The sequence below is a fragment of the Daphnia magna genome, linkage group LG1 (genome assembly GCF_020631705.1).
Source record: "Daphnia magna isolate NIES linkage group LG1, ASM2063170v1.1, whole genome shotgun sequence".
NCBI classification, from domain to species: domain Eukaryota; kingdom Metazoa; phylum Arthropoda; class Branchiopoda; order Diplostraca; family Daphniidae; genus Daphnia; species Daphnia magna.
In genome coordinates this window covers 15,683,842-15,710,858 of record NC_059182.1, presented here as the reverse complement: position 1 = coordinate 15,710,858, position 27,017 = coordinate 15,683,842, and the positions used below count along the sequence as shown (strand labels likewise).

The window sequence follows — 27,017 nt, the reverse complement described above, 5'->3', positions numbered from 1 at the left end:
TTTCGAGATTTTTATTCAATTCTGAATCGAAATCATGTATTTTAAGCAAAATTAGAAATTTGGCCAAAAATGAAAAAGTGGGAAGGGTATAGCCTTCCCACTTTTGTCAAAATCGACAAAAAACGACATCTCTTGAAATTCTCTGAAAATCACACGGCATAATCGAAATTGAACGCTGATTTCGATTTAGTGATTGGTTTTCTCATTAAACCAGCCGTTTTAAAAATGAACAAAAACAGTGCTTTTAGCGAAAAAAAAAAAAAAAATTTTTTTTTTTTTTTAAAATTTTTTTCAAATTTTTTTTTTTTTTTTTTATTTTAAAAAAAAAAAAAAAAAAAAAAAAAAAAAAAAACCCTTTTTTTTTAGATTTTTTTTCAATTCTGAATCGAAATCATGTATTTTAAGCAAAATTTGAAATTTGGCCAAAAATGAAAAAGTGGGAAGGGTATAGCCTTCCCACTTTTGTCAAAATCGACCAAAAACGACATCTCTTGAAATTCTCTAAAAATCACACGGCATAATCGAAATTGAATGCTGATTTCAATTTAGTGATTGGTTTTCTCATTAGACCAGCCGTTTCAAAAATTAAAGAAAATAGTGCTTTTAGCGCACCAACTTCATTTATGGTTTTTAACGTTTAAATCAAAAACTATAAGACCAATAGAAAAACAAACCTGATTTTTTTTTTTTTTTTTTTTTTTTAAATTTTTTTTTTTTTAAAATTATTAAATTTGGGCAAAAATGAAAAAGTGGGAAGGGTATAAGGCCTTCCCACTTTCGACACGATTCATGAGGAGACATGTAGTATGCCATTCCGTTTTGCAAGAATTCCTATCGGGAAACTCGTCAAATTACCCAGTTTTGAAATATTTTGAATAATTGTTCTGTATATTATGCTAGTGCTGTAGCATGCTAGCGCGCCACCTTTTTTTTACCAGATTTTTAAGTTTATTTAAGAAATTTTAGATCCCATGATATAGTACAAAATACGGTACTGTACCGGCGCGATGGCTCAGGCCAGGTAGTGCACGAATCTTAAATGCTGTGCGTGCCATCTATTCTGAAACAAGCTGCCGCATAAGGGGGTCTGCGGACTACGGCCCTTGAATACATTTTTAGGAAATGGGTACAGTGCAACCAAGTGTTTCCCTGCGTGTTGCTAGGTAACTCGTGTTTTTCAAAGCCAAACATTGAAAGCAATGATGATCGTCTTAGTTGTTTCTCACGTGTTATATTTGGTCTTTGTTAGGGTGGAATCTTATGATGTAATTTCTTCTCTGTCACCCAAAAACTGTAATGATTCTTCTTACTTTGATTCACTCTCGCATAAATGTAAGAGTTGCGGGATCTTTCAAACTGCTTCTCGTGACCGTTTGAGCTGCAAATGTGACGTTGGGCGTTACCCCGGGTACAGTGAAAAGACGAAGTCAATTGAGTGCGTTTCATGCGTACAATCATTTCAGTCGGATACGTGTTTAAAAGACAATATCAACTGTGAATTGTATGACATAAAAGGTAGGAATCATTCCTTTATTTTTTATCTTTCTATTTTTTCTTTTATTTTTTTTCTTTTTATTTTTTAAAATTTTTTTATTGTGTTTTCTACGATGGAGTCGAATGGTTAAATTATTATTTTTTTAGTCTTGCAAGTTATTGGAAATACTACCATTGCAAGATGTCTCAGATGTCCGCTATGGCACCAGCCTGACGCTAGTAGATTATCGTGTATACCTTGTTCCGACAAGTGTCATTGTCCTGGTGACTATGAAGACGTGAATGGAACATGCGTCAAAGATTATTTTTCATTTCCCGATACGCCAAGCATCTTTGCCCACAATTTAGATGGACGTACGTACACATCCAATTATTTGCGAGAATGGGTTCGACCGGCTGCTGCTAAGTGCAAGGTACCATACCACTAGGCCTATTTAGAAATTCTAGAAGATACAATGACTGATTTTCGATTCTAAAGGTCGAAGGCGGAGGAAAATATTGTGAGCATTTGGCCAATATATGCGTACTAACGGATTACAACTATGATTCCCAGTCAGCGTGCGCTTTCTATCGACAGTTATCTACTGGCTTTAGCCACTCCATCTACTACGACGATAGTCAAGGCGATTACCTTTTAAATTCAGCAAGAATAAATATACTCAAAGATCAAGTAGAAATCATCATAAATATTAAATTTTAACTGTTAGTTAAACATTTCCCCCCTTCCAGACGATGGAATTTGTGGTGAAGCAATACGGGTTAGATGGTACCTATCAACTCATTCAACCTCTTCGTTCGGTTTTTACGTCATTGTGCTGCACTGGCGTTTGGAAACAAATTCAAAGAAATGCCAATATTTATGAAAGCTGCTCCCTTCATCTGAAAACTGCAAGCATAGCAGATATGCGTTTTTATGAACTTTATTTCGTTGATCTAGCGGTTAATCAGTCAAGGTTGATAAACGTTCCAGTGAGAGTGCTAAATTTTCTTCGTGGCGGAGTCCAACGTAATAAGGTAAGTCGATGTGCACCATCCTCTTTCAAAGTATCAAATCAATCCTAACGCAGAACTGGTACTTGTTTAACAAAACAGGAAAATGATATTTCTCGTTGGCAACTTACGAAGAGGTTCTTCAACTTTGATGTGGCGATTGGTAGTAACCAAGATGAGAACATTGATTTCATACGTTATTTGTCTTCCTTTACTATTAGGTAACTTTGCTTTCTTTTAAGGTAGTATCTGTGGAAAGTAAAACATAATTACAATAACTATTTTTAGATTTTCTGTGGTACAAGGCGAAAAATCCCTCGGGTTACGTTCACTTTATGCAACGATAAACTACGAAACTGTGGGCAGCCTTGAAAATCGAAAACCACCTTTGGTTTACTTTGCGGTAAAAAATGTCGTCAGCATGGACGAAGCTATGAAATCTCTTGAGGTATGAAATGCCATTATTTTCATTGTTCGATTTTGGAAGATTGAATTTGCAAAAGTGAATTTGGCGAATAAACAGGTTGCACTGAGTGTACTCAGCTCCTTTGGGGCTCTTTACGCTTTAATACGGATTGTCGTATGGTTTGTAATAGAGTTACATTCTAGGCCTAATGGTTATTCGTTAAATTCTGCCCATCTTATATTTATAGGTACATACGTTCAGACAAGGCAACGATTGATCTTCTGACTCTGATCCGTTTGTTAATCTACGGAGCAGACATCTTGGGCAATGTAATTCTAACAGTGGTATTCTTCTTTACTTTCTACTGGTTCATAACCTTCCGGCAACAAGAAGAGGTGACAGTAAGCCTTCCTGCAGCGCAAGAAGAGCAATTCATCAAAGATCTCGTTATCGGTGCTTTCACTTTAAAAGTATTAACTAATTAAATATTAACATATTATGTACGTAAGCAATGATCATCCTTTTTTTCTACCATGGCAACACGTTACCTTTAGGCTATTAGTGTACTATGGATGACCGGCGAGCAGTGTACCGTCGATATCTTTTTGATCGATTGGGAGAGTCCAAAACCAACGAAAGCTGAGGTTGTTAGCGTTTGGAGGATGTTCTTCGTAGCCAACGAATGGAATGAACTCCAAGTGGCTCGTAAGAGTTCCACGTCTCTCCAGGTTATCCTAGTTCTACTGGCTCTCAAGGTAGTAACCTATTGATAGAAACAATACTTATCTTGAGGAGATATTCATATCTGTCATATTTTTTTAGGTTTTTCAGTTTGAGCGCTTTGCTTTAGAAACTCCATCTACATACTTTATGACGGAAACGTTGTTAAATTACAGTACAGTATTACGTCTAGCGCTTGGCTTGTTCACCTATCTTATCATCGTCCTAGTGCAAAATGTCTTGAATGCTGCCGTCTTCGAGCGTTATTTTGAGAATAAGGTACAACGATTTACTGATGTCTGCACACTTTCGAATATTTCGGTTTGGGTCCGAGTATACCCTCGTTACGGCTTCTACGTTCACGGAAGGTATGCAGATTTTGAGGTAACTGCTAGATCTGTCGTAAATCTTGGTTAATACACATAGATCACCGCACGGTTTTGCTGACATCGATATGCCAACTATGTGTCAACAATTGCAGCGTGAAGAAGAAAATTTATGTGCTCAACGCGGTCTTGTCCAAGGACAAGACACTCAAACATTTTCCATCTTTTTCCACCATGTTCTTTTGGATAAATGGCGGAAATTTCAAACCAGTCAGGTAAGATGCTCAAATTGTGTTTTTAAAATGTGTTTTTCATTGGCACGCCATTTTACAATATTCGTTTGATTCAGCCTAGCGGTACCAACACTACCTTCAACGTGCGAAACCAGTTTTTAACATCTTTTCTAGACCACGTATGTTTCTCAAATTTCATTACATTTCATATTCAATGCTACATGGCAGAACATTTAACAGGCTATAAGAGACGTTGACTACGAAGTACGTGATAGACATTTTTTGGAAACCATACTCGACATGGAAATGTGGTGGAATATGACGTTCAACGAGCGTACTGTATTTTACAACGGTATGTCATCAATATTTTTTTATCACTAAAATTTAAATCAGCGCGTCTATTGTTTTTCTAGACGGAAGAAATTGTTTTGATTCGGTGTTGTTCTACGGCAATGAAACAACTTTGGTGATTTTCGAACTGGCTCTCTTCGCCTTGGTAGATATTTTTTGTCATTGCTACCTCACTGCCGCTGTTACCGTATTTATCGTCTATAAGGTAACCACAAATTGATTTAAATTTTTATGCCCATTTAAAGCGGTTAATCAGCCACCTTTGTTCAACTACAGGCACTTCAATTTCTCCGGTATCGTTTTGGAAGGCGGAACTTAGCAAAGAAAACCATGATCGATCCTCGTTTCTTATTTTAATAATTTTATAATAATTCCATCTTTTTTTCTTTTTTTTTTATTTTGTTTTCGTCTTTTTTTATGGCTGGTTAATTGGCTTTCAATTGGTTTTTTTCTATTAAAAAAATCATTACGATAAGCTCTTTCACAATAAACTGCGCATGCATTTTCCTGGAATAAAAGAACTTTCTTATTTAAAAATGTGTTTGAGGACAGCGGAGAAACCCTAGATTTTAGTTTTGATTTCAGGAAACCTATCTAGCTTTCACGAGAAGGAGTTTTAGTCAAGTGAGGGAAATGGTACACTCGACATTAGAATAAAATTCCGGTATATAGTCGCAATAAGTAAGTGGTCATTCCTATAAGCTTTATGCGGAAGAATATGTGTAGTAAAAATAAAAAGTATTCTATTTTTCTTTAGATCTTCCTCTGAAATCTCAAGTTTGTTTTGGCTGTCGGGACGAGGCAAAAAAATGTTTTCCAACGTTGCCTTGTAACTTTGTACTTTCTGTCATTCTCAGTCTGCAATGGCGTGCATACAATCGTGTACGAATCGCGTCGGTTGGCCGAAAACTGAAATTAAAACGGAAATGTCCTCCATGAAATTTAATCAGGGTTCCTTGACGTTGCATCGCACTATCAATCTGTAAGTATACTTTCTTAAAAATCTGAATAATGCCACTTGGAAGGACCAACAGCAACAATGTTTTGATTGGGAAAAAAACTATGTTTTTCCCAAGGAGTTTTCAAATGTTCATTTACAATCTATTGTCTTTTTAAGGTATCCTTTGTCAAATTACACCTTTGGAACAAAAGATCCTTTATTTGAAAGGGATCCATCTGTCCCTGCACGATTTCAACGAATGAGGGAAGAATTTGATAAAGTTGGAATGAGACGAAGTGTAGAGGGCATCCTTCTTGTCCACGAGCACGGTCTACCTCATGTTTTGTTGCTACAGTTGGGAACAACTTTCTTTAAACTGTAAGTAGGATTTATGCAAAATATTCTTTGTCCGCAATTTAAGATCCTTGTTTGTTACAGGCCAGGAGGAGAGTTAAATCCAGGAGAAGATGATATTGAAGGGCTAAAAAGGCTACTTACAGAAGTAGTGTAAATTACCTGTAATAAGATTTCTGCTGACTAACCCAAAACTGTTTCGTAGATTCTAGGCCGACAAGATGGTGTGGTTCAAGATTGGCTTATTGAAGATTCAGTTGGCAACTGGTGGCGACCAAATTTTGAACCACCACAGTACCCATACATACCCCCTCATATAACTAAACCAAAGGAGCACAAAAAACTTTTCTTAGTACAACTACAAGAGAAAGGTATGTCCATTTTTCTCTACTAACTTCTAGAAAAACGTTCTAGCGTGCATAAAAACAAATTACCTTTAGCTCTTTTCGCGGTACCTAAAAACTACAAACTCGTCGCAGCACCACTTTTTGAATTATATGACAATTCTCAAGGATACGGTCCTATCATTTCGTCCCTTCCGCAAACAATGAGCAGGTATGAACAAACAAATTAACACTCATTTGTCAGGATTTTCTACTATTGTTTGATTATTGTTAACTTTTGCAGGTTTGATTTCATTTACATGTGAGGAAAGAGTCACAATTCGAGATTCCGACACAGTCCAAAGGCGGAGGTTCTGCAAAACGGTCTCAAAATTCTCGTGTTTTTATTTGTTGCAGTGACTTGACGCTTATCTAAATCTGAGTATCAGAACGAAGGTTCATTAAATTCAAAAAAATCATCTAAGGTGTTAATGAATTTGATAAATTAAAAAAAAATGCACAGAAATGCAGTCTCTTTGATTTAAAAAAACTTTGCCAAATTACTTAGGTAATTTTAAAGTTAGAGATCCTGCGTGAGGTGCAGTAGATACATTCAGAGTACATCTAGAGTAACTCCTGGTACCGAAACCTTGAGCCGTCAGACAACTAAATGGGGTATTCCATGATGACCCTCTCACACCGAAATGAAAAATCGAGAATACTTGACAGTACGTTCTCAGAAGAAACAGGCGAGGTCAAACAGTAACAAGAATAGACAGCAGGGAAAAATTAACTAATCTTCTCGTGGACGTGGATTATCAAATAATCCTTAGGCCATAATGAAGAACGTGACCAGTGCTTTGAACGATGGGAAAGAGCAGCGTGGGGGCAGGCAAAGAGGGGTAGAGAATACGAAATTTAACTTTGGTCGCCGGTAATTACATCAGAACGTGACTCGTTGCTCATTCGATCCTTCACGTCGCCCTAGCGGACTTAAAGTGGGCGGCTGAAAGGAGGGGAAGAAAATCGAATGTAACGGGAAGAAGTTAGTGAAAGGGTGATGGCGAAAAGATGAATAAAGAATCTACCAAACCGGGAATTTCAACGAGGCAAGTGATTTTGTTTCGCTGTTGTGCCCAGTCGTGACAACTGAGGCAGACTTTATTTGAATATTCTCACCGGAAACAAGACATTTTTTTTTCTCTCTACCTTCTTTTCCGCTCCCAAATGGACTTTTCTAGCGCTATTCACAAATCCTATTTGTGATTTACTTTTATTCTTATTCATTTCATGGCTATTACGTAGTCTCATTTTCAACAGCCATAGGCCGTGTTTTCCCGTCCAGTCTTATGCGATTGCCGATAACAGAGCAGCCCGATTTTCTTTCCCGTGTATCGGGTAGGTCCGAAGCGACAGCAGAAGCACTAGATTGGCTTTATGCTAATGTTGTTCCAGCTTTAAAATGCGTCGCGAAGAGCGCTAGATGCTGTGAGCAAGATACCAAAAAAAGCCGCATAGGATCTGCACGAGCGGCAGAAGAAGCGCAACTACTGAAGCGCTGCAGCGTGCACTCACGATCAAGAGCGAGAAGAAGAATAAGAAAAGAGAAGAAAAAAAAAATGAGAGGGTGGGCGACTGAACGAAAAAGAGAGAGACGGTGCTCTCAGGACATTACCCTATGAATGAGTTTCCTTAATGCCTTCCTTGCTTGTCCGAATCGATGGGAGCTGTTGGTCTTGACTCTTTTTCTTATTTGATATTATTCTTTTTCTTTCCTAGCGTTTTCTAGTTGTTCTCGTCTCTACAACGACCATTGATATGGAGAAGAGATGTCGCTTAACGGCTTTTACGCGCATTGGCAGAGGCATGGGATAGAGGTCGGAGGCCAGGTGTCCGTTATGCCGCAATGGTGGAAAAAATGAAAGCCGATTTAGACGCCAAGCTTCGGAAGAAAGAAAAATAGAAAAACGCTTTCACGGAAAGAATAGAGTAATATATATGGGCTGGCGGCTGGTTCAATTTTTTTATTTTTTTATTCTTGTTTATCAAAGGTTACATACAGGGAGATTGGATTTTGTTGAATCTACCTCGTTTGGCCGTCGTCTTCTTTTGATAAAGGCTGCGATTGTTGTTGAGATGCAAAACCTTGTCCTGATCGAAAGGTTTTCATACGAACTCGACAAGAGGTAATAAGGTCTCGTTTCACCGTCCAAATATATGGAAAAGAGATTCGAAAGGGTGGAAAAAGCTGGAGAAGAAAGAAAGAAACACAATTTCGTTTCCCTCGGCTTGGCCTCTAGATTGGCAAAATGGAAATGGTGATTCGTTTTTTTTCCCTACTCGCCTAGCTCCCTCTGTCTTTACATCTATACCTGTTGCCACCCGTTTCTACAGATCTTTGAACCGGTCCCGCTAGCGTTCGATTTTCGTTCAACCTGTTGTAAAGCACGGCCAACTTATAAACAAGGAAAAAAGGAAAGATATGATAAAGAACAAAGGGAGGAACAGAATACGATGTAAAGTAGGACGAGAAACTTTACATCGTTCCTCTTGTGAAAGTGGCAAATAGAGACAAAGAGACGTACAAGCGGAAGAACCCATTTCAGACAAAAAGCAAAAGAAAAATAGACGAGAAACTAACTGGGCAGGAACCGCGTAGTTGTCGCGCAGTTGGAGCAAAGTTTGAGGTAAGGAGTTGCGTAGGGAAGGGAGAGTAAAGACAAAGAGACAGGCCGAGAAGACTCTCCTGTCCAACTTTCCCTTTTGGCCACCATCATCTCTAGATGGCCGACTTTAGGCTCGTGTCCCCCCGCTCCCTCGTCGTCGTGCAAACTTGAACTCTTGGCTGATGGCTAATTGCTTTGCAGCAGGTCGAGGACTGTCGAGACTCTACGTGGTATACTATTGTGTATAGAATATGTGTCTCAATACAGCACCCCAACCCAATTTTCTGTTTCATTCTCTTTTTGCTCCCCTCAGTTCCTCCCTACTCTATATCTCGGTCCATCCGCCTGACTTGGCAATCTCAAAGAAAGCACGAGCAAAGTGGACGAACCTGTTCTTCCTAGCTCCTGTTGGGTTTGGTTTCATCGTAGGATGAAATCTAACCGAATCGAGCGTGTACGCTAATCGAACCGCACGTGATATAGCCCCCATCTCTTTTCCCGACTTCTCTGGGAGGTCACCACACGCCATCTTCTTTCTTCAAAAAGAGGAATTTCACAAAAAAAAGGGGGAAATGTCCTTATACTAGTTTAAGATTTTTTTCCTTTCTGCATCATCGACATATTCCCCCCCTCTTCTACCTTGCTTCCTAGCTCTCGGGCTATTCGCTCCCCCCCAGTTTGTTCCATATATTTTCTGTTAGCTTCTGCCCTTAAGGTGGAATATATGGTGTATATGGGACGGCGGCGGCGGTTAGGCAAAGGCGGCGGCGGCGACGGATGAGAGATTGTTAGTCGCATCCCTCGAGCGATTGAACCGCCTTCGTGCCGTAATTATATTTCGCCCCAACATGCAGACGTCAATGCCGAATACGTACGTCGATGTTACGGTAATATGTGTAAGCCATCCAGCTAGCGTGGCAACAACGGAAAAAGATGCTGGCGGAAGAGGAGGTAGAAAACTATATTTCGTGTGCATAGTTGCTGTACATGTATATATATATACACTGCACCTTTTTATAGACTGGTACACATTCATGTGTGATGGATGTCGTCGACGCTCCAAGTCGGATATTCAATTACCTTTTATTCCGATCGATGCCAATACAGTTCCACGTTTTTTTTTTGTATTTTACTCCGTCGTTCTACTCGTCTTTTTCAACGCATTTTCCACCGCCCTCATAGCGAAATACATGAGATGACAGCATTATTCTTTTCGCGTATATGCAAGGGCAGAGTGGCGAAAAGCATTGGAAGTATATCTGTATATATGTAATAATGCAACATCATCATCTGTCGCTCGGTCGACTTCCCGTATGTGCGGAAAAGATCGGTTGTTGGATCGAAGCCGAAAATTGAGGTTCCTGATTCGAACTAACCTTTTTCTTCTTCTTCTTCTTTATTTCGCCCGTTTTTTCTTTATGGATGAGAAGCGCAACGAAGCACGTTGTTGGACGCTGATGAGCCGACCGGCTATCAAGGCCGAAAAACTCGCCCAATCGTAAGAGATTCTCAGGGTAGCAAGAACTGGCTGTCCCGCATCTGTATGGTATCGCATAGACATAGAGAGCAGGATCATTAGGGCCGTTGTCTGCCAACAATCTGATTAGGTGCGTGTCGTGTGGGTTGTGGCCAAAGAAGGGAAAAAAAAAAGAAGCCACCCAAACCCTATCGCTCTCGATTCTTGCACGCCAGATGCTGCACAACAGTTCGCTCTTCTCTTTTCTCACTTGCTTCACTGAACGCAGTCAAAGACAAAGCAGATAAGACCCTCCTCTTCTTCCCTATCTGTTGGTAACAAAACAAAAAGCAACGTAGAAGAAATAAGATCATAAAGAAAATGAAAAAAAGGGGAGAAAGAACTAAACAAAAAAAAGGGGGGAGAGGAGGGAAAGAAAGTAATCAGAATCGATAGTGGCGGCAAAATCAAATTCTGTGCTGGCGTGGCTGATGCTCGCATGCCAGCCAGGCGCGATTTAAAGTGGACGACGATGCGCGTTCTCCACCATATAGAACAAGATCGCTTAGATATGCATCTTTTCTCTTTCTGCCGGTTGGCTCGAAAAGTCCCTGCCATCAGAATGGGCCTGTTCAACTCAGCGTCACATCAAAACATCAAAGTCAGCGTTATATTTCGAGAGAAGATTGCCACGACGCCAGCACACACACACACACAAAAAAAGGGAATACGAACGCAACGCACAACAAGGCACAACGGGTCTACTTCCCGTTCTGTCGCAGTTCTCTCTGTCGCTGCTGAATCATCGCTATGGTATTGAATAGAGTGACGCCGGAAACCGATCATCGAGGTGTCGTCCAATTAAATTCAAACGGCAGACTCCATCAACTCTTTGGATGATCGAGTGAGGTGCTCGTTTGTGACGCATGCAACTCATTCGGCTGAAATTCTGTCGACTGTCGCAAAACGCGAACAAATTTGCCACAAGCTCGTGGCGTTCGTTAAAAAAGGAGAGACATCGATATGTTATAAAGCGTGCTGACGAAAAGTGTCATCCAAACAGCTTGGACATTTCAAAACGATTAACTTTCAAATTTGAAGCCTCGCGCAGGACGTAAAGCCTTAAGTAATCGAATTTTAATCCTTCAATTTATTTGTCTTCCCAAGTTGAAATCAATTGAAACTTTCATGCCTTTGTATAGGTACCCGGAGATTTCAATCATTTTCATGCGGCAATCGCAGCAAAATCAAGATTTTTACGATAGAGCGCTGGTCATGCATTATTTGGCGATGGGCCAGCGCACTCTTTCATGTCTTTTTTTCGTCCGAGTGGCATCAGTGCGCAGAGATGCGCGACAACACGTCTCCCTTTTAGTATAAAGGACGCGCCTGACCGTACAGAAAAAGAGCGCCCAGCTTGTTGTGACAGGACAAGTTTCATCAGATATGGTCACGGCTGCTCCGGGAAAACGCCTATACAGATAGACGCGTCTAAAGATAGATTGACTGACACCCCCCCGAATCTGAACTCTAAAAGTAAATTTTACATCCGTACGTCCCTCTTTAAAATTGGGAACAAGTTTTGGAAACGAGACCAAGAATCAATAAAACTCATTTGATATCGATTTGGATGCCTAGTTTGAAATGGTTCCCTCGACAACAGGTTACCCTATATTCTCTCTCTTTCTATTATTCGTTTCGTTGTGGTGGGTACGATGAGAAAATCGAACAGACAGCCCGGTGTACTATGAGGGGTGAATGCAGAATGAAAACGAATATATAGGGGGGGAACTCGTTTGCTTCCCCCCTTTTCAGATTTCGTTGTGCCAAAAAGAGCTGTCGAATCGGCATTTCAATCACATACGCAATTTGTAGCCGCGTACGGTAGACTCGTAGGCGTATATGCTAGGACTCTAAAGGAATATGGAAGCAGAGTAACAAGTTGGAGATGGAAAAGAGCAGGTTTTAGTGTCCTACGTATAGTCTGGAGGCTGTTTGGCCAGAGAGGTCACGAAATTGATTGATAATGAGCGCGCCTGGAAAACATTTCGATGATGGGCAAGTGATGGGAATCATCAACGGCGCCGACTGTGAAAACGTTTGTGCACCTCCGCGTCCTTAGCAACCGTGGCTAATGACGCCCATCTTTCTTCTCCCTTCTTCTTGGGGCTCTTCGTTCAATTTTCGATTGGCGAGTTGATCCGTTTATAAATGAGATGCGGTGATGGCGGCGGGCAGAGGCGGGTGCACGACTCCCTTTGGTTCCTACACTCTTTTTCTCCTTCCGCCAAGTCGAACCGACGACCGGCTGAGACGGACTGGTGTACACCAAGCGGCAGTCGAGCGCCCAGCGGATGAGCTATAGTGGCTTCCTGCATCCATTCCATTTCGCCAGGTTCTTGATGCGCGCTTGGCGGAACGAGACGATAATTGATGATTGAACTGCTGTTGCTGCTCTGCTATAAATGTTGGCCTACTACTACACCCTCCCCCCTTTCTTTATCCCTAACTTTGCTTTTCCCTCTCTCTATATATATATACTAAGGCTGTGGCTGATGGAATCGACGGGTGGATGGGCGGTGACGGCGCTGGATCGTCCGGAGGAAAAAAAAAAAAAGAGAAAGAACTCGCCTTTTTTTACACAACACAGCGTATAGCAATGGGAAGCTAGTAAACATGTTTTCTCCTCGTTTTCTCCCCTTATCTCTTACTCTTCTCCTACCCCACCTACCCCAGCTCTTTTCTCTTTTATAGCGCGGTACCATGTATGGCCCCCTATACCGTCATCGTGCAAATGCTGATGTAGAAGATGTATGCGATATTGAAGCTACGGCTAGACAGATAAAAATAAATATCAGAGTCAAAAACAAATCTAAAAAGCTAAGCAAAAACATTCAGTTCGGCATGTTTCGCTCGAGAATATCATCGTTTGTTATCAGTTGCGGTTTCCTTCCCTTTCACGACCTTCTTCCTCCATCTCCCCTCTGTTCAATTTTCTTTTTTTTGTTTGCCCATGATCATTTTTTGCTTGTGAAATATAGACAGAAAAAGGGTGGAGTTCGTTTTCTTTTCGTTTCCTTTTCTATCCATCTATCTTTTCGTTTCCTTTTTTATCCATCCATCTTTTCTTATTATCCCTCTCTATTATTGTTTTTCTGTCTATGTCTCCCCAGTTCACCATTTTCTTGATTTCTTTTTTTTCTTCTTCCCCTTCCATCGCACCCATTGGTCTCCGTTCGTTCTTAGCTGTTTTCCCAGCTTGCGTATGTATTCACTTGTTGACAGAGGCCGCTGAACATTATCGCCTAGCTCTCAGTAATGTCTTGGATGCCGGCTGGTTGTCTTTCCTCTCCCCGCACAACAATATAAAAAAAAAAAAAACGCCCCCCCCTCCCCCCTACACACACACCCAAGTTCTAAAAAAAAAGGAGGAAGATTCTTATAATAAAAGGACTGCTGTTTGTCTTGACAGAAATGTTTGTGCCGGATGAGCAACGGTATACTATAAAGCTGATGCGATGACGTCGCCGACGTCCGGCCGATGGGCTGGGAATCTGTGTGTGTGTGTGTAGTAGCGATCGTCTTCCAACGCTATCAGTCCTTTCCAGTCCATCGACCACCTCACCCTCCCCTGAAACTCCTTTTTTTTCCCCTTTCGTTTTCGCCTTTTTCTTTAATATCAATAGAAATCAATGCGCTGTGTGCACTCAGACGTATGCAAACACACACACACACACACAAGGGGGATTTAAAAAGTCCTGTAGAGTCGTCTAAAGAGAAAAAAAAATGGGACGTCCTAGTAGCACTGCCTGTTACTGCTACTTCTACTACTATTATGCAAGCAGTAAAATAAAGAAACAAGGTTCGTTGCGTTGATGGGTCACGTTCGACTGCCCTATTTCTTTTTTTTTCGGGCAGACCGTCAGCGCTTCTGTCAAATGGGAAATCCTCTTACCTCACACAGCGGAAGAAGAATGTCGAGGAAACAGAACATCAAAAATTGAGGGACGTTTTATATTTTAAGAGGTGCGATGGAAGACGAGAGCGGTGGCAGATGACGGCTATGCTTCCCCCCTTCAAGTATCGGGGTAGATCTACAATGTGCGGGAGTGCAACACGCCCATCATCTGCGATCTGTTGAGTGCCCCCTTTTTTTTTTCATAGAAAAATTGCTCGACAAAAACGATATTCCCAGTTTTGATTGGCATGTGTGTATATATAGAGGCCAGCAAACAAGTCTCTTTACGTGGGAAAAGTGATGTAACAAATCCAGAGTATATAGCGTTATATAAGAGAGGCTAAGTGAACGGGCGCTGGCGCTCACGTACGTCAGTTGCAAAGAAAACCGAAAGATGAGAGCCACGGTGAAAGAGACGCTGTTAGCGCTGTGTGGTTGCCATCAGCTAAAAACCAACTACGATGATTAATCATCACACAGTAGGGAAAAGAGAGGGGGAAAAAAAATGCGAGTTACATCATCAGTGTATAATGCGCTGAGCGCGGCGCAGAAAGGGTAAAATCGAGTGGGGTGTCGGCAGAGCCTGTCGTAAGCCAATGTAAACATTAAAATAAATGGACGGAATACAAGCGCAGACGGACGGAATGATTTGTTCAAAATGGGACGTGCCAAAATCTGTGGAAGAAGGGAGGTCAAGACCGGACTAAAAGGCATTGATATGCTGCGTGATATCAAGATGGTTTCGGAATCCATTATCCCGCGACCCTTCCATTATTTTTTTCTTTTTCTTTCTTTTTATTTATTTTTTGCAGATAGAAGGACGAAACTGAAAGTGTGCGTCAGCAAAAGAAAGAGCTACAATAAGATATATTTGTCATTAATGTCCGAAGCAGTTGAAGGGACAAGGAAGACTTTGAAGGAAACTGAGGGACAGAGCATCTAACAGGATAGGGCGGGGTGTACTAACTTTCGACGCCATTTCTCTCCCATCGACGCTTATTGTCATAACGCAGCTTCACGACCTTCTATTCCCTCGTCTCTTTCTGTTTACAGGGTGAAGAAATGATGATAAAAAAAAGTAAAAACAAACAAAAACGGACGAGCGCATGCTAAAAGAGTGGAATGCAAAGGAAAAAGAGACCGTTGCCAAATCGACACCCAACAGGCATTTTGGCAGCTCTTAGATGGGCCCTTATTCAACAATCTTTCCAAGTCTGTCTCAATTTTTACTCTTATCCCTTTTCCCATTTCTTTTATTGACGTCCTCACGTACTCTTAAATCGAATTCAGTTTACTCCACAGGCTTAAAAACAGCTCGAGACGCATCAACAAACGCCTTGGCTGCGCTCTGGCAATACCAAGAATTTCTAAGTATTTTATACCCTTTTTCGTCGACAATTATTTGGCGAATTCTTTTCAAGAAGCGCTTCTCTTCCGAAAAGTTACATTTGAACGTTCCTTAAACGTCTATATCTCTCCAAATGATAAAGCTCTCTTGCGTTTCTCTTGGAAATTACGAACAGAAATAAGGCGGATGTAATACATGGTAAGTTCCTATATCAATTGATTCCGTGTTTATTTTTACTCTGTCGTAATGGAATAACAAGAAAGAAGAAAGGGACACCATATAGTGCAACACTCTCAGCGATGAGAGTGTTGTCATCCGTGCGCACTCGGCAAAAGATATTCCATAGATCCAGAAAAATACGAGCATTAACACACACCCACACAAAAATGAGGAACAAGAAAACAAGTCAGAGAGCCGGATACTCTCTCTGCTTAGCAAGTGGGCGAGCGTGGCAATCTAGTCAAACAAAAACCTTGGTGCGAAGCGCAACGGGAGGTCACATTTTTCCGATCTACCAACTTGGGTCGGGGTGTCGTGCAAGACTTAAAGGACATTAGTCTGATCGCCCGCGTTGGCTGAAAACTGTAGCTATCACCATTTTCTTTCCTCCCCAGCTGAGCTTCTTTCCTATTCATCTTATTCTTCCTCAAGTTGCTTCCGCTTCCTTCCATATAGCTCTCGGGATCCAGCAAGGGTACAACAGATACACACACATGCATTGCTTAGTATAGTCTTTTATTGTACACGTTTTTTTTCTATAGCTTTATAACACGTAGACGTACACATGTTTCTTTATCCTATTGTCCCTGTCTGACTCTTTGATGCTCTTCCAAAAGTGCACGGCACAGCATGGGAGCAAAAGAGGAGGTATATAGTTGATAATATAAAAGTACTTTATCGACGGCTTTCCTCTAGTCGAGCGGCAATAAGGCAAAGTACGTGACTATCAAATCGACAAATGAGACATGAGCAAACACACCGTCTTCGTCAAGTCGGCCGTGCTGATGTCGTGGAAAAAAAACAGGGGGGAAACGTCGTTTTTCCGTCTTTGAAAATTTCAGTAAAAACACATGACGATAGCAGACCGCATCGCAAAGAGAGAGAAGAAAAAAAGGCGATATTTAAAAGTATATGTAACGATGAAAGTTAAAAGGTGGCACGAACAGCGGAACAGACTGGGCTGGGGGAGTCTTTAGAAAAAGAAAAAATAGAAAGAAAGGAAGACAAAAAAAAAAAAAACTTTGGTCAAAGGTCTTTTTCTATATCGGCGCCTAAAGTGCTGATTTATCCACGACGACGCTGTCGACGTCGTTGCGCTCTTGGAATTTCAAGTAGCGATTAAACAAAAGAACATATAACGATGGCAGACGACGGGTCCCTATAGCAATATTTCTCCCCCTTTTTTTTCTCTCTTCTCTTCGCCCTTTCTTGTAATTCCCTACGTCGTCGTCCGGTATGTTCCCTCAACTCTCCATTTTAATATTTTTTTTTTCTCTCTGCTGTGAATAGCCCTATTTTTTTGCCATTTTTTGTTATTTATTTTACATTTCATTTTCCACTTTTTTTGATCGACTCGACCGGGTGGCAGCGCGTTTCCCTTTTTTTTTCTCTCTCTTTTCTCCCCCACCATTTGAAAAATTGGATTCGCACGCATCTATCATCGCTACGAAGTTATTCTTTATTCTCATAGCCTAGTCTTTATTTTTTTTTATCGTCCTACACTTGCCTACACTTCTATACACCCTGTGAACATTATCCTGGCGGAGGAAAAAAAATAAAACAAATAATAAAACAAGAGCAAAATTTCTTGCTTAGCAGCGTCGATGACAGCGCATGTGCGCCCTCTTCTTTTTACGGCATAGCCGATAAGACTAACGAATCAACGAAGTACAAGATACATCGGACACAAGGACGAGATTCAATTATGTACATGTAGCGCCATTGACGGCAATCATCAAGAAGCGCAATCGAATAAATCAGTAGACTCACGAACCAATGCTCATTCATCATCGTGCGAGCTCGGAGAGAAATGAACCTCAACGTAATACACGCACATATAAATGCATATATACATGTATAGACGTACTACATATATGAGATAGACGAAATATAAGCAAATGACCAGGATAAAGAAAAGAAATATCAAAGGGGTTGGCCGCATAGACTTATTCAACAGCTTCGATCTGTATTACAACGAACGAGGGGGCGCGTGCTGGCATTGGTTTCTGGGTTATAAGAAAAAAGGAAAAGAATGTTGCTATACCGAAAAGGGTGGGCCGAAAAAGAACGGCGGGCTGTGCATGTAACAGTCAATATTCTGTATAGCACGCTGAAAACTATGTCTAGTCGGCTAGCATCCAGATATGGCGTACATACATCTAATCCAATCGGCATGATGAATCGGAGCAAGTCTCCAAGAGGCGTACTAAACTGAGAAATGAATAACCGGTGTCACAACTAACGAGAACTGATGTCCCCCTCCCGCTATTATACGCGAAGCACTACATCAGTAAAAACAGAGAAGAACGGCAACAACTTGAAAAGACATAAAACACAACAAAAGAATACGAGTCTGCCTATAAAAGAAGGTTAGCCATCTTGAAACCTATTTTTTTCTTTTCTTTTTTTCTCCCTCTCTTCGGTTCGACTCAACACAAGTTGATCAAAAGTTTCTATGCTATGCCTTTGGACAGTGGTAGTATATGGCCAATAACAGCTGGGTGGCACAAACACGCAGAACAGATACACAACAAACTCTTGGACGTGAATCGCGAGTCAGAGTTAGCGCCCTAGAGAAGCTGCCAAGAGTCATATAAAAGCAGTCGTATAACTCGACAGCTGATGATATAACACACACACACACACACACGGTATTATGGTGCGCATTGTTCTGCTCGTGTGTCTACGTGTATATGTACAGAGCTGATTAGTTGCCGACGGGAAAACGGTTCGAGTGATTGTCAATTGACGTGACTGACTCTTCCTCGTATGTACTTGTCGCAACCCAATGTTTCTCCTGGTCGTTTCCTTTTTGTTGTTGTTGTTTCTTCCGTCCTGAAATCAACAACAACAACGACGACAGTGGTAGCAAACAATGCAACAAACACGGAACGAAGAGGGGGCAAGGCTCGATGCTCAACTTATTCCGCATAGACAAGAGAGAGAAAAAAAAATATGAACCAATGTATACCGGCTCTGGCAGGTGGGAAGTTTAGGGAGTTGGCTCGTTAGTCATTGTCATAGGAAAAATAAAACTGAAAAAAAAATAAAATCGCAGGTCGAAAAAGTCAAACAAGAAATGGCATGTGCGTTACTACGCGAGTGTCTACTCTCCAACGTCCCTCTCCTACTCCCACGTGAATACGAAACCAATGACCAAATACTTAATGAGCTGCTTGTTGTTCTCAAATGTTTGTTGTTTTTTTTTCGTAAAACATTTGGATTCAAAAATTAAAAAATACTGCTGAAGAGACGATTAAATAGAAAGCGATTGAGAAGAACAAGGGTATAAGCTGAATGTATAATTTGGCATAGTTCGAGGCCTATCAGTCTAAACGTGGGCGCCAGAAGTTGGGCATTTATAAGAACAACGTTTTCAAAATTTCTGGGAAGAGAAAAAAAAAGAGGAAAGAAATAGCGACGTTGGGGACGCATTTTCTATTAGTGATTATGTGAATGAAATCTCGCTTTTACAGACGCATAAGACTCTTCATCTTTCACACTTGGAATGAGAGGCATAAAGGGCAACAGTCGGCCTGTCTTGACGCAGCGTTATGTTGTGAAGAAAAGAAAAGAAAAACTTTGCTGACTAATGGTTTATGGCTTTCTCTACGCGGAAGGATATCACATCGAGTCTAAAGCTCCTGGCTGTTATATTGACGCCTTAGAGAGCCGTTGCCGCTAAGGGAAAGCCATAAGAACCCCGGTCGCCAAACACCATCAAAATGCTGTGTGTGTGAAAGAGGGAATAATAAAGGCAATATAATGAGAGAATATCGTTACAGTTCTCTACCGGGTCGTTAGTTTTCCTGCGAATCCTGTCGGCCGATTTATCATCGCGCTACTGGTTGACAGTAGCACCTTTTCTTTTTTTTTTTGCAAGCGATTCGTCGCCCAGGCTGTCCTCCACGTCTCTGTTGCTGAAGCCGCATTTTTTTTTTTTTAAAAAATGAAGACCAACAATTGCAGTCTATATTTTAAATGTAACGATCCGAAACGCGCATTTCGTTGGTTGCTTCAACAACGGGATTTATAACGGCAGTCTGATGCTGATGAAGAGAAAAAGCCCTGCGGTGTTTCAGTTTTTCAACGTTTTTTAAAAACAAAAACATTTGAAAGCGAGTATGCAAAGAAGCCGTTGGAATCGAAACGATGATTTTATAATGAATAAACACAGATGGTATAGCACCATCGTTGTGGTAGGGATAGGTCGTTCGATATGATGATAGGCCGTAGAGTCCTAAGTTGGACAGAGCGCAGTGATGTTGGTGTTGCGTGTCCCGCTGGACTTTTACTCCGGTACAACAATACAATGGCTGTAAAATAGTATAGCAGAACATGCTGACCTTGTCGTCATCATCCAGACGTTGTCATCGACGTCGAGTTCTCTCTATCGAATACACTGAAGAGTTTACAACAGATCGAGCGATTGCGTTGTTGCAGGTAATCCTAGACTGGTGGAGGGGCTCCCCTACAGGCCCATGTTTTCTACCGTGTTTCCATGCGCAACAATCAAAGCTTACATGTATAGAGCGTGACAGTGCCAATGATGTTGGTACTACTCATAACCTTCTCTGTTCCCCATTTTCTTATATAACCCTTACCACTCATCCCGAACCGCAAGATTTTATAGCTTTTTTCTTTTTTTACCCCATCAATGCGCCCATTCCCCAGAAGAAAAATTAAGCCTATACAACACATTGATAATAACAAATAAAAAAGGAGAAGAATGAGAAAATACCGTCTGGAATAGACAAAAGAAATGTTACCTTTCCGTCAAAAGAGTTCACAAATACAAGAAGCAGGAAAACCATTGCGTGTGTTGAGTATGGTAACAACTGCAAGAAAGGCAACAACACAAGGTACACAGAGATAAAAACAAGGAAAAGCTACTGACGTGTGTATGTACACAATAGACACGCATCAGCATCGATATTAACGAGGGATGTTGGTAGCCTAAGTACAAAAATAATGACTATTCCATGACTTGAACGTCCTCTGGTGTATAAAGAAAGACAAAAACGCACTCCGTACACGAGATAAAAGTCAGAGAAAAAGCGTGAGGTTGAACGGATTGCCTACTTGCCACTAAATAACGGATGTATTCCATCTGGTCATCATTTTGCGTTGGACGTATACGCATTAATGAATAAAAATCGTCCGTTGAATATTCATTGAAACTCTATGGGCGCTATTAAAGAGAGCGACAGCAGTTGCTCATCAACATTCGATTAATGGCAGTGCATTATTTGTACGGAAGAAGAAGAAGAAACGAATGAAAGGCCTGTAACGCGAGAAATGGCTGGGAGAAAGAGCCGCGAGATTCAAATAAATTTCTAAACAAAAGAAAACTCGTCCGTGTTGCTGTTTCCTGGCGACATGTGTCATTTTTCCCTGCATTAAGAAGAGAATCGTTCAAATAGATATGTAACTTTAAAAAAATAAATAAATAAATAAAGGGTTTCCATTGGCGTGCAGTTGACGGCAAGGCGGAAGGGGTCCGGCCGGATCACTAGAGTAAAAAGCGATCCTTCAATAAAGCCATATTGTTTGATAAAATGGCATGCCCAAAATAAAAGAAGAAAACAAGGAGGAAACTGTCGTTGTTATAGCCGTGAAATATACATATTATCTCATTGACTTGATGACGGGCCAACGGCGGATTGCCAGAGCGCGGGCCCGTTTAAAAAAAAAAAACGAAACACACAAGGGGAGTACCACGCGATATAGATTGGATGGCACAGCACTGTACATGTCGATCGACGGGTTCTATTTTTCTCTAACATATACTTCCAGCGGTGGGGGAGTTGCTGTTGCTCGCCGCTAGCCGAAGAGTCTTGCATCAATCATTCAAAAAGTCCCCACCCACATCTTTCCATATCAGCCGCACCAGATTTCTCAATCTCTTTATTTTTCTTTTCTTCAGGCCACGTACAAATAAAAACCGCATAATTACATCGCGCTGATGTAGCCAATGCGAGAACGCCATGTCACAGTTATAGGGTGCGGATTTCTCTCCATGCGTTCGCTTCTAAATAGCTGACTAAATCGCCTTTGCAGACACACACACATGCAAACGTCATCGTCGTGCGTATATCATCGCTCCGTCGAGTGCGTGACCGCGTTTATCGCCAGCTTAGACCTTCATTTGCAGTCTCACTCCTGTCAGAAAATGCAAATTTGCAGCAACATAGACGCAGCGTGCGCTAGAGTGACCAAACACAAGTGACTCTTCAAATGTCTTGAGCTGAAAAGCAAAAACAAAGCCAACAAGAAGAAGAAGAAGAAGAAGGAAAAACAAAAATGCATCAAGATGCCTTCAAGAGTCTTTAAGACGATCCATTGTCTTTTGGTTGATGTCAGCTACATGTGGCGCTTAAAGAATATACACACGAAGAGAAAAAAGAGCCACGTCTGCATACTGGCGTCGGTTGGCCAACAAAAATGTGCTGATGCCATTTGCCCAGTTTTTTTGGTTTTTTTTCGTGTCTGCACTCGAACAATTCAAGAAAGAAAAAAAAAATGAAACTAGATCGTCATGAAATAATAAAATAGACGAACAAAAAAAAAAAATACGAGGGTGGGCGCTTATTTTGTGAAGCACCGCTGGCGTCTTTTTTTTTTGTGTGTTTGCCTTGGTGGAAGCAAAAATGAGGAGTGCGTTTGTAGAAGGATGATGAGTTCGCATGCCAGCGCATATATGATTGCGGGCATCCAGAAACTGTCGTCAAGTTGAACACGACATGGCGAACCGAAAAAAGGGCAGAGGCGGAGAGACATTTGAGGAGGGAACGCACGACGATTGCCCGACTCTCAGCTACACACAAACTCGTGAAAAATAAATGTCCAAAAAGAAGGTCACATCCATTCTTTTTTTTTTTTGCCAGAAATCCTCGCATTCGCGTCGATCGGCGGGGAAAAAAAATAGGAAAGAAAGACAACACAAAAAAAAAAATGGCTAGCGAAAGCTTAAAAAGAATCAAATAAAATAGATAAAAGCGTTTTCTTTTGATTCAATTGCTACCAGTCGTTATCCAAAAGATATAGAAAACCAAGCGGGAAGAAAAGACTGGAGGATCTCTCAAACATTGAAAAGAAATGTCCCATTCGAATCTTTACGGCCCCTCTGTTTTTAGTGCTGAGAGAATAAGACGGCAGGAACCTTTTGTTGCGTCAGCAAATTGCCCGTCTTCTCTGTCGGATTCGATTGCGCGGTCTAGACGCCAATAAACACGGACGCACGTCTTTTCAAACGCAATTCTTTTAACGTGGAAACTAGGCTCCAGTTGGGAACAAGTATAGCCTCAGCGATATGCAATTAGTATGTAAAAAGCCCCCATAAAAACTGGTGAGGTTCTTTTGTGAGCAATGCTATTTCTTGCCTCATCTATCTCTCTCCGCATTTTTCATTTTAGATTTCTTGGGTTTTTACTCGTCCGTCGTTAGGGGCCTACAAAGGGAGCAGCAACAAACGCCATAGTGGCTCAAAAGTCCACGATAGTCACGATCGTATGGGGCCGTCCTATACGTACGGTACGTACGCCCGTCCTTTTTTTCAACCTACCAACTTGAATAATGTGGCCGTTTGCATGCGACGACACTAATGAATTCCCTTTGTCATCTCGGTCGAGATTGCCTCATCCTCTGCTTCTCCTCCTCTTTTTCGTCATTCCAAAAAAAGATAAAAAGGAAACAAAACAAAAAAAAAAATTCTTTGGGTCGGAGAGTTTCTTGTCCGTCTTGGTCGTTCCTGTCTGACTGCAACTGAGGCAGCGGTGACTGGCTCAACGATCAAACTGGGGAAACAGAATATCAGTATGCCGTGTGCCACTTCTGTGTGAAAATGCCCAGTCATAATGAATAATGAAATACCTGTTTCAACCGACGCTGTCGGCACATCTACTAGTAGCGAGATTATTCAACGACAGCGACCGGCCAACCACGGCCCGTCACCGCTCTGCACTTTGTGCCGGTTTCACTGAAGGGGACCGGATGAATTACCCACGGGACAGAGATATCTTTATAGAGACAAGAAAAAGAAAAAGGAACTGGAAAGATCCTTCTTCTTTGACGGCATGTCGTGTGATCAGCGAATCTGAACGAACGCACCACGCGTATGCCTTCGCCCCGCTGGGCAAGAAATAAAGAGACCAGTAAGGTTCCTTCGTGCAACAAAAACAAAACAAACAGTGGCAAATGAAAAGAGATGAAAGAAACAAGAGTCGTACTACCGCATCACCATACAACTGGTGTGGTCCATCGTGCCATTGTAAATTGGCAACAGTTGCAACGTTGAAAACCAAAAGACAAATTGTTTGGCTTCTCTGCTGATGACGTCAGCAAAGTCTTTTTTTTTTCTTCTCAGTTTGCAATCGATAAAGCTCAAAACATTCACAGAATTCAGTTGGCAGACAGTGATCTGAAGCCTAACTCTTATTTGTTTCCTTAAAGCTAAACTTTTGCCGTGCAAAAAGAAAGAAGAAGAAAAAATGGAATTTTGAGATGAAAGACTTACCAGGTTTGTTGTGTGGGCTGGAACTGGACGTCCTGTTGAGAAACGTCAGTCACGGTGCAATTTGCTCGTTTGGGTAGTAAATTGTGCTCACTAGAAGCACCACCTGTTCATCTCCTGTCCCGATTGATCAAGTTGAACGAGAATTTGCAAACTAGAGTTTGTTTGTTTGTCCCATTGTTCGATTGACGACACAGGCCAATGTTCCATTTGCTTTGTAGATATAGATACATGTATATATATCTGAGACAAGAGTTTGTTTATACATTCCCAAAAGTTTGAATCGTGCTGATTGCTGAACATGGATGCCAACTTGTCTCCACTGTTAGGGCTCGTAAACTTTGGCAAAACTCTCTTTATTAATTAGCAAATGTTGCTGTTATTGTCTCGAACTGGACACAACTGTCAACTGCCACCTGGTGCCTTCGTTGCCAAACTCAAGGAATGCCTCCGTAATTTGGTCGGAAACGAAGAGGGGGGAGGGCAAGGTAAATGTTCGATTGTAAAGAAAACGAAAGAAGGGATTGTGAGACAATTTTCTACGAATGGCAAATCAATACTCGGCACATCGTCACGCGTCTACAATCATTTCGCCCACATGCTGCTGTCTCAATATGGATTGATGTTTGAGATGGTGGGCAAATGTCAAGATTAACAAGTGCTCATCAGTCCCGGCCATATATGGGCGAGTGAGATATCTTTTGATTTTGGCAAGAATGATGAGTGTCAATGCTGACTTTGGTTTCCGATTGCCATCGGGTCGTTCAATGCACGCTAATGATTCGCGTTTGATCAACTTTTTCGTTTCCTCCTATTTTTTTCTTCTTCTTCTTCTTCTCCGTTCTTTTCACCTTTGTTCAGTGTCTAACAGTAATTTTGTGCAGTACTTATTGGGAATTCTTTTTTCGAAATCGACAAGTCAATGGAGCCAGTCAAGAGTAGAATGGACGTCATTAAGTGAACCTCTCCTGTCCTCTTGTCCGTCCCTCTCTTTTGTCTCCTTCTTCTTCGTCGTCTGGTAGGCAATGCAACAGACGAGTTCCACTTTAGCCATAGTTCAGTCAATCAAGACAGGGTCATTGCATGCCCCCGAGAATAACAAAAAAAAAAACTAGGTCTCTAATTTTCGTTGTTGTCCCCCGCCATTTTATGCGAATGCCACGAAAACGGAATGGATCCATCAAAGTCGTGGCGGATGAATTGGTCGGCTAAGTTCTTAGTTGCTGGGCAACTAACAGCTGTTTCTCTGTTATCTCACACAGGAAGTGAAATATATTTCACGGCAAAGTCAAGAAAAACTTCTGAATTTTTCATGAACATCGGTTCCTCGTTTGCCCAGTTTGTTCGACTTGATTTGACCGATGCGCTGGAACGAGCGGCCATAGGTTAGGCCAAAACTTTTTCGGAAGACGGACGATCCTCGTTTCAGACCGATCCGCAGCTAGCAAAAAAATAAATAAATAAGAAGACGGAACGGTGGCCCAGAAGACAAAAGAACGTATGTCATATCGAACGACGTAGACTTCCCCCCAAAAAAGGAAAATTGAGGAGAAAGAAAGAGAATGATTTCTCTTTTTTCTTCATCACAATCTCTTGGTAGGATCGGGGGACATACGTAGACGAGTTATCTATAGCCAACTAGAATGAAAAATCCAAGAAGACGTTGCAAAAAAAAACAACGAGAGGAATAAAAAGAGGGGGAACCAGTTGCAGCTGCGGAAGAATGGACAGGAGTTTGTGCGTCACAGTCAAAAGGAGGAGCCTAATAGGAAATAAGAAATAAAGAAGAAAAGAAAAGAAAAACTTGTGCGTAAAAGGGAACGAAGATTCTCTAAAAGAACGGCCTTCTCCGCCCTCCTGTCCGTCTGAAGATATGAGAAACGATTGGCCTGAGAAGATATCAAAAGAAAACGAAAAAAAAAAGGGGGACATGTGTTTAGGAATCGCGCAGCGATGATATTGGCTTCTCTTGTCGTCCGCTGGCCAACAGGCGTTTTGAAATCACAGCAAAGAAGCCGGATCGTATAGATGGAGATGCCTTTGCTGCTGTTTGCCGGTTCTGTCGGATGCAGCTGCCATCATGCTCGGATACGCCTTGTCCGAAACGGCACGATGACTCTCGACGACGCCTCGGCTCGCTGCGCTCCAATATCTACGTCTGGACAGCTATAGCGAAAACAGGCTCACCCCCTTCTAGCCGTCATTCCATCCGGACGGGCCCACAATAATATCAGACTCATATCAACAGGGAAACTGATTGCAGCCATATAGAGCCCACATCGTAGGCTACTGAGAAATCAGAACTGTAGTAGAGGGCAGTAGTTGTAGACCCATTTTCAGTTATCAGTGAACGTGAAACATGAAACAAACAGAAATCACAGTCAGAACGGATGACAGCGCTAATAGTTGCATAACTTTTTTTTGGATAGAACCGAATACTGACGTCAGTCAAACTTTGCATTTCGAGGAATTGCGTATCTTAGTTAGCGAATTTCGGGTGACCAGTTCCGTTTCGATCTGGGCTTTTTACCAAACAGACAATATGGCGCACGTATATAAGTAAGCCAACAAACAACAGGAAATAAGCAAAAGGAAAAAGAAAATGTTCGATACGCTTGGCAACACGTGGATCCGTCATAGCAAGTTCTTATTTTTCTTTTTCCTTTTTCGCTCGTATGATGGAATGTACAAGTCCGGCCAGTGCGGCCCCATCGGTTCGCG

The 27,017-nt window shown here is 41.5% G+C and overlaps 2 protein-coding genes and 1 long non-coding RNA gene across 3 annotated transcripts; 2 read left to right on the top strand and 1 right to left on the bottom strand.

Moving 5' to 3' along the window:
* Nucleotides 1-1,175: 1,175 nt before the first annotated feature.
* On the top strand, nt 1,176-5,050 carry LOC116917878 (meckelin-like). The gene is given in 15 exon segments (XM_032923481.2): nt 1,176-1,515; nt 1,642-1,907; nt 1,973-2,164; nt 2,224-2,508; nt 2,587-2,705; nt 2,773-2,932; nt 3,008-3,069; nt 3,138-3,360; nt 3,445-3,645; nt 3,713-3,978; nt 4,037-4,241; nt 4,244-4,348; nt 4,410-4,521; nt 4,583-4,725; nt 4,797-5,050. Coding segments are annotated over 15 exon segments (2,736 nt in total). The 5' UTR covers nt 1,176-1,199; the 3' UTR covers nt 4,878-5,050.
* LOC116917888 lies at nt 2,432-25,714 on the bottom strand. The gene is made up of 4 exons (XR_004391307.2): nt 24,300-25,714; nt 3,439-3,653; nt 2,616-3,301; nt 2,432-2,552 (listed from the first exon to the last, which is right to left on the bottom strand). It is a non-coding gene; the product is annotated as an uncharacterized LOC116917888 (long non-coding RNA).
* On the top strand, nt 5,342-6,616 carry LOC116917884 (cleavage and polyadenylation specificity factor subunit 5). The gene is made up of 6 exons (XM_032923491.2): nt 5,342-5,502; nt 5,638-5,838; nt 5,899-5,962; nt 6,020-6,185; nt 6,255-6,369; nt 6,442-6,616. The coding sequence occupies exons 1-6, from the start codon at nt 5,384-5,386 to the stop codon at nt 6,461-6,463; spliced, it is 687 nt and encodes a 228-aa protein (XP_032779382.2). The 5' UTR covers nt 5,342-5,383; the 3' UTR covers nt 6,464-6,616.
* Nucleotides 25,715-27,017: the final 1,303 nt, after the last annotated feature.